The following is a 7,643-nucleotide window of genomic DNA, read 5'->3' on the forward strand; positions in this document are numbered from 1 at the left end:
TTTTTATCACAATTTTTCAGTCAATTTAACTTTTTTTTTCTTTAAATAAAAAAAATGATCTAAATACTTGTTAACTTACGTGGCATTTATTTATTTATTTATTTTTATTTTCCAAATTTCATGATAAATATAACAAATAGTTAAATCATGATTTTAAGAATGGGTATGAAAAAATGAAGTTCAAAATCATTAATTTTCACGGTCAGTGCCGAGTGGTAATCCCATGGACGAACGAGTCAGATAAACATAAACCTTCGTTGGATGTTCAACTGTTCTCTAGTTTCTTATTCATGCCGTGTTTTTCTGTGGATGGTAAATCTAAATCCATTTCTCCCATCTTTCTCCGTGCTTTAGACGATTTGAAGTTTCACAGTCGTCGCCTGACGTTGTAGACCACCAAGCCCTCTCGCGTTTACCATTTCTCTCACTCTTCTCCTATATAAGCAAGAAAAACCACCTCCCTCATCCCAACCCGCAACTTCTCTGCAACACTAGTACAAGCAGAATAAGAATTTAAGAAGAAGAAGAGGAAGAAACAGGGGAAAAAGAAGAATAAGCAAAGGGGGAAACAAAAGGTGCCATTTTTACAGAATTCATTGAGTTTGCTCAAACGATCGCCACTTCTGTTTAGTTCAATCATGAGTTTTCCCATCTCGGATGAGCTGCTCGGCACCTTTGTGCCCGTTGCTGTTTACTGGATATATTCTGGAATCTATGTGATGCTTGGTGACTTGAACCAGTACAGGCTTCACACCAAGGCTGAAGAAGACAAGAAGAACGTTGTTTCTAGGAAAACCGTTGTGAAGGGAGTCCTTGTCCAGCAAGCTTTTCAAATCGCCGTCTCCCTTCTCCTCTTCACGGTATCTATCATCTTCACTTCTAACTCTCAATTAAGCAATTAATATCTCCAAATTAACGCCTACACCTCCTTAATTATTCCCTAATTTTAGTTTGATCTATGTACTTATTCAGGCCATGAGCGGCGAGAGCGGCGCGGTACCTCCTCAGCCTTCTATTCCGGTCATCATCCTCCAGTTCATCGTGGCTATGGTGGTTATGGACACATGGCAATACTTCATGCACCGATTCATGCACGTCAACAAGTTTTTGTACAAACACATCCACTCCAAGCACCACACCCTCGTCGTCCCCTACGCCTTTGGAGCTCTCTACAATCACCCACTCGAAGGGCTCATCCTTGACACCATTGGAGGAGCCCTCTCCTTCCTCGTTTCAGGTATGAACCCTCGCACCGCCATCTTCTTCTTCTCCTTCGCCACCATCAAGACTGTTGACGACCACTGCGGCCTGTGGCTTCCCGGAAATCTGTTGCATGTTTTCTTCAACAACAACAGTGCGTATCATGACATCCACCATCAGCTATATGGCACCAAATACAACTTCTCTCAGCCATTCTTCATCACTTGGGATAAGATCCTTGGAACTCACATGCCCTACTCGCTTGAGAAGAGGAAGGAGGGAGGATTTGAGGCCCGTCCCATTAAGAAGATTAATTGATTCTTTTTAGTATTATTGTTCTATGCTTCATCATGTTCTCTTTTTTTTTTTCTCTTGCCATTTTGTTTGATCAAACAAACGTTGCAGCCTGTAAAGAAGTAGATGTTTGTTTGTAAACAAGAAAGAAAATTTATTTTTTATATGTGAACAAATATCTAGTTAAGTTTTATTAGAATGTAAATGAAAATTTTCATATTATTATTCCATTCAATGCATCACCACGACGGCTAAGTCCACAAATCTTTATGATTAGGGGAAAAAGTTTCCTCAAATGAAATTTGTGTGGTTCAAAGTTCATTTACAATAAACTTATGTGTGCCTAATGGTACCCCACTACTGCACCGGGGATGTCTCGAGATCTGCTTGGGATTTCAGATGGCTAATGGTGCAGTCAAGGAGGTGAATGACAGAGATACTCATCAACCCAATATTTTTACTATGTGATTTATAACATCATATAATATACAAAAAAACCTCCCATTTTTATATTAAATAAACGATGATAATTTTGTTGAGTTTCAAAATGTCTTTCGGGTCACCCTCAAGAAATAGAGCGTTGGTCGGATGAGAGGAATAAGAAAAAAAATAAGATTAATGAAAAACAAGCAGAACAAATTCTCTAGAATTAGATTTAGTAGTCCATCATGTAAAAATAATCATCCTATTTATAGATCATATGAAGAGTCTATTGAATTACATGATTGTCCCTAATTTAATGAGAATGTTATAATAGAATTATAAACCATTACATCTTTACATATTTAAACTGACTTCAACGTTATTTGACCTTGGTAACCGTCATTGGGGATGTTCCATATTTGTAACTGTCTTTGGTGTCGTTCCTCATTCATAATTTCTCAGCCTGGTTTTTTGGCTTTCTCTTTGTAAATGTCTTTGGTGTCCTTTCTCATTCATAAAGAATGGTGTTATATATAGTTGGCCAAGCAGTGTCACCTTCACAAGATAAAGCGAGCTACTTAAAAGAGGTTCCTTTTGTTCAATTAGAATTAGCTCCCACGAACCACTAAACATAATCATCCATTGTAAATATTGATAAAAAAGGATTAATTAATATTTATTTCCATAGTAGCTGCATTGATCTGTAAAACTACATCTATGCTGCAGATGGATAGTTGTAATTTGAGAGCTTAGATGTGAATATATCCAGGACGAAAAGAACTCACAGATGAGTTCTTGAATGACGTTGATGAATTCGCGCTGGTGGCATCACCACTCCCCATCTACCGTTCTAAGGGTGAGTGTCGGTGTCTTTGTGCGAAGCATAAAATTCAAGCACTTATGTCACCTAAAGAAGTTAAGTTGGATCTATACCATAAGAGATTGAAACCAAATTATTGGCACTGGACTATGCATGGAGAGTAAGAACCTGAAGTTTAGTTCAATCAAGGAGGAGCCTCTACAAGTTATGCCCCCTGCAATGGAATTTGATCCTAACAAATATGAAAAAATGGTTATGATGCTCAAAGAGCTCAATTTGTTGGGAGCCTTCAACATGATCTTGAAACATCGAACAACAATTCACAACAGTTCTATGACTTATTGAATGTTGCACAACAACCTTAATGAGATGGTTGCAGTGCACATATAGAGTTATGAATGACACTAAGAATGTTAACCATCAAATATGATTTTAACATGCCCGAAGAAGCATTCAATCAAGTAGTGATTTTATTGAAAGAGACTAACCCTGCTTGGAATTTAGTGTCGGATGACCTGTATAGAATGAAATAGTTGGTTTCAAAGTTAGGGTTACAATTTAAGAGATTGATTGATGTATTAATGGATACATTATATATTACTAGGTCGATGCAGTCGAGACGAATTATGGATTTTGTGGTGCTGATAAATTAAGGGGGAGAAATAATAAAAATAGAAAAATACTCCATACAAGTGTCTCTTTTATTCTCCACTCATACCCTGACTTTAGAGAGTGTTCGCTTCAAAGCGTACAATCCTTCACTTGACTTAGCACGATAAAGGATCTGTTGATGCTAACTCGATGAGTCATCCATCATATGGTGAGGCCTGAAAATATTTTGACCGTACTTACACAGATTTTGCAGCTGAAGTACACAATGTTAGACTTGGATTATGTGTGGATGGCTTCACTCTGTACAGTCACGCTGCAACCGCATAGTCATGTTGGCCAGTGATCAATATGCCATAAAATTTGCCTCCTGATATGTGCATTCACCCCGTGTCATTTTTATTTCTGACGTTGATCATATTAGGTCCACATAACTCAAAGGGGAAAATCGACGTCTACTTGCAGCCTTTGATTGAAGAGCATCAAATATTATGGTAACAAGGTGTATTTACATATGACATTACTACAAAGTAGAATTTTTAACTAAGAGTGGCTCTTATGTGAAAAAGTAGTGATTTCTCAACCATTGGGATGCTATATGGCTAGAGCACAACCGAGAAATTACCTTGTTTTTACTACATTAATATGTAGAAGACATTTACTCTGAAACATAATAGGAAAAACAGCTGGTTCAACTGCTACCAAAAATTTCTAAACCGTGATCACCCATTTAGAAGGAACAGAGATGCATTCTTCAAAAATAGGGTTGAGAGATCAAGTCCACCCCCCATGATTACTGGAGTTGAAATATTAGAGATGATTAGTGAAATATTAAAGTTCACCGAGAGACCAGACCTAGCTTCAACTCGTCTTCCTAATTTTGGTGTCACACACAACTGGATGAAGCTTAGTATATTCTGGGATCTTCCGTTAGTAGACATAATCTCGATGTTATGCATGTCAAGAAAATTTTTTTTGATAACATCTTCAACACAGTGATGGATATCCAAGGTAAGACAAAAGAAAATGTGATAACTAGAATGAAGAGTGTTGCAAAAGGAAGATCTTAGAGCTTTAGGAGACAAATGGAGGTAAATTAATAAAGACCAAACCTATGTACTATCTTACACTAGATCAGCAGAGGACAAATTTAGGGGTGAATTCTCTGAAGTTTCCCAGTAACTATGTTTCAAATTTAATCCATTGTTTCAACTTGGGAACATGTAAGGTATTTGGCATGAAGAGTCACGATTGTCATATATTTATGCAGTGCTTATTACCCATTGCATTTCATGCACTGTCGAAGCCGATACTTAATCCCTTTATCGAAGTCAGTATATTCTTCAGAGTGTTATGTGGGAGGACACCAACCGTTGACTCGTGGAGACATCTTGATGTGAGTGTTACTCTATTATTATGTAAGCTTGAGCCTATATTTTATCCTACTTTCTACGACTTTATGGAGCATCTTCCTATACATTTATATTTTGAGGCTATACGAGGGGTCCAGTGTAGTACAGATGGATGTATATTTCTTCGAGAGGAATGTCTTCCTGATGCAATCATTGCAACTAGAATTTTATTTAACACCAGAAGACTACCACATTCAATGTAAAATTTATTTGTTGTAGGTTTTTAAATAAAATAAAAAAATTTATTAAGAATAAAACACATCTTGAGGGATCAAATTTCAAAGCATATCTACTGTAGCAATGATAATGTTTTTCTCATATTATTTTGATCGAGGCCATCAAAGACTTCATATTGTATGTGGCATGGCTCCACAGTCAGAATTATCCATATATCAAATATTAGACGAGCATCAAGGAGGCATGACAGACAATATATAGGAAATAAAAATATTTGGGCAGCTGCATTGTACATCCTAATGAACTGTAATGAAGTCCAACCATTTATACAATAAGATTCACGCTCCCCAAACTCAATATGTAGTGTCATTTATTGTTGAGAATGTTAGTAATTATATATTGAATAATTCAAAATATAAATAATAATATTGTGAGCAGATTATTTATCAATGATTTGGACATGAAAGATGAGTCTCTGATAAGCAGGAAGGTAGAACTAGAATTTTCAACATGGCTCAAATTATATGTACGTATAATGAACACTTCTAATCGTATGTGCGAAATATGATCGTCGCATTTAAAGTTACACTAATGTCACATCTATATTTGTTATAGGTTCACAATACAACCAAATACATCATGTATTAGAGATTATTAGGTCTAGCATATGGGCCTAATCGTAGTGTTACTACATGGCAGATAATTGATGTAAATGGTTATACGTTCCAAACGAGTTCCTGGTATGAAGGGAAAAAGAATATAATTGTGGTGTCACTGTTGAAGGAAGCACACATTCAAATGATGAGATTTGATATTACAATATACTTTACAAAGTCATTCAATTTTAATATCCAGGTAATGCCAGCTGCATTGTGTAATTGTTCAACTATTAGTGGTTTGATATTGTTTCAAATTTAGGAACCCGAACACTCATGCCTTATGATATCACTGAGGTCAAATTGAACAGATGATATGAGTTGTATGATCCTTTAATTCTGGCACGCCAAGCTACACATGTTTATTACCTTTAATACCCTAGTAAAGTTAGGGATAAAGTTGATTGGGTTGTTGTTATGAAAAATAAACCAAAGAAAGCTATTTAGCTTTATTGTTTTATAGAATCAATTCAACAAGAGGAAAGTGTCAGATCTCTGTATTTAGGGTAGCACAAATGCTTAAAATTTTGCACTACAGGATAACATAGGGATTTATGAGGAGGTTGCTCAAGATTTGGATCAAGATGATGAAGAGGGGAAGAAGAAACTTTATGTTCATCTTTGACAGTGAGTTCTTTTGATGAAACTTAATAACGTAGGTACGCAAACTTTAGATTAGTTGTTAGTTCTTCTACTTTTTGTTTTTTATTTTTTTATTATTAGGAATAGCTCTTACTCTTGATTTCTTGTTTTTAGACGTAGTTGCAACTTGTGGCTTACCTTTACAACACTGTTTCTTTCTGCTTATTCCTTTGTTTGCAGATGACCACTAGTGGTATAGGTGGTCAACCACCTCAAAGGACCTGTATTCTAAGTACCCTTGAGACCACCTATCACAGAAGGAATATGAGTTTGTCTACTCTTGCCACTTCTTCCAGTACTGCTACACCTTCTCTAACACCTCCTCCCCCAACTGCTACTAGACCTCCTCTGGAACCTCCACCCCCACTCACTGCTACTAAATTTCTTGTGGCACCTCCTCCACATCTGCTCCTATCACCCCTTTTGTGGAACCTGCTCCCGCACCCGATGTTTCCCTGTCTTCTCAAATGCCTGCTCCTTCCGCACCAACTCCCTCACCTGCTGTCGACACACCTCTTGAGCCTAGCTCTTCCACTCCGGCCTCCCCTCGCCTCAAGGGTACATTACTACCAGAGGGGGACTCATAAGTTATTATAACCCCTGTATTATGTTTATTCTTCTTTCTATATGTTTTTTGGCAACTAATTTATTTCTTAAGAAAATTCATCCCCCCAAAAGCTTCCTATCACCTGCATCAGAAAATATTATCAGAACCAGGTACGATAAGCCCGATCTATCATGGAAGAAGATACTTGTAGTTACTCGGCACTTGTGGTTCAGGAAGTGTGAGGTATGATCATGTAATTTGAATCAGATTTGTAAATTTGATTTAATTTTTTATACATACACATTAATTATTTTCTTACATTGCAGAGGTCCTTCACTTGGCTCCCAAAGCGCAACCAGGAGATTTACCGAATCTTCGAGATTCGGAGCAGGCATGGCCTTGCCAACATGTTTACGATAGCACACTATATGGATGAATAGCCTACCTAGAATGGTGAGGGGTTCTAGGGTCAGTTGACTGCAGCTTGGGCCTCACTTGAATATGAGAGAAAGAGGCAGATGAACCAAGAAAACCAGGTGATGGAGGGGGCAGGGGAGTCGTGCTCCCTATTGGCAGATTGATTCCCCATACAGAGCACTAGAGAAGGTTAATAAGGCTTTTTTAGTTATTTAAAAATTAATTCAATTTTTGGATGATCAAATTTTTTATTGTTAGCCATTTTTGTATGCTACACAAACCATGGAGTTGAGTCGTACTCCCTCCATTGCGAAGCTGAATGTTCGAGCTCATCGGTGTTGTAAGATAGCTCAGTGGGTCTCAGAGCATTGTCGGCACTATTTTGGTGTGGAGTTTGCCCGTAAGAAGCTGTCGGTCATCAGAATTGAAATCCCGTTGCCCGCTTC

General features: G+C 37.4%; 1 protein-coding gene across 1 annotated transcript; it reads left to right on the forward strand.

Annotated features, from left to right (window-relative positions):
* The first annotated feature begins 311 nt into the window (after positions 1–311).
* On the forward strand, positions 312–1,660 carry LOC110026595 (sphinganine C4-monooxygenase 2-like). The gene is made up of 2 exons (XM_020727594.1): positions 312–860; positions 973–1,660. The coding sequence occupies exons 1-2, from the start codon at positions 639–641 to the stop codon at positions 1,516–1,518; spliced, it is 768 nt and encodes a 255-aa protein (XP_020583253.1). The 5' UTR covers positions 312–638; the 3' UTR covers positions 1,519–1,660.
* The last annotated feature ends 5,983 nt before the right edge of the window (positions 1,661–7,643 follow it).

Source organism: Phalaenopsis equestris, unplaced genomic scaffold (genome assembly GCF_001263595.1).
Source record: "Phalaenopsis equestris unplaced genomic scaffold, ASM126359v1 Scaffold000382, whole genome shotgun sequence".
In the NCBI taxonomy this organism is placed as follows: domain Eukaryota; kingdom Viridiplantae; phylum Streptophyta; class Magnoliopsida; order Asparagales; family Orchidaceae; genus Phalaenopsis; species Phalaenopsis equestris.

Bases quoted from the DNA above. Each gene is read 5' to 3' on its own strand.
- LOC110026595 (XM_020727594.1), top strand. From the start codon at position 639: ATGAGTTTTCCCATCTCGGATGAGCTGCTCGGCACCTTTGTGCCCGTT. The intron at 861-972 runs GTATCTATCATC...GTACTTATTCAG, and splicing joins TCTCCCTTCTCCTCTTCACG to GCCATGAGCGGCGAGAGCGG.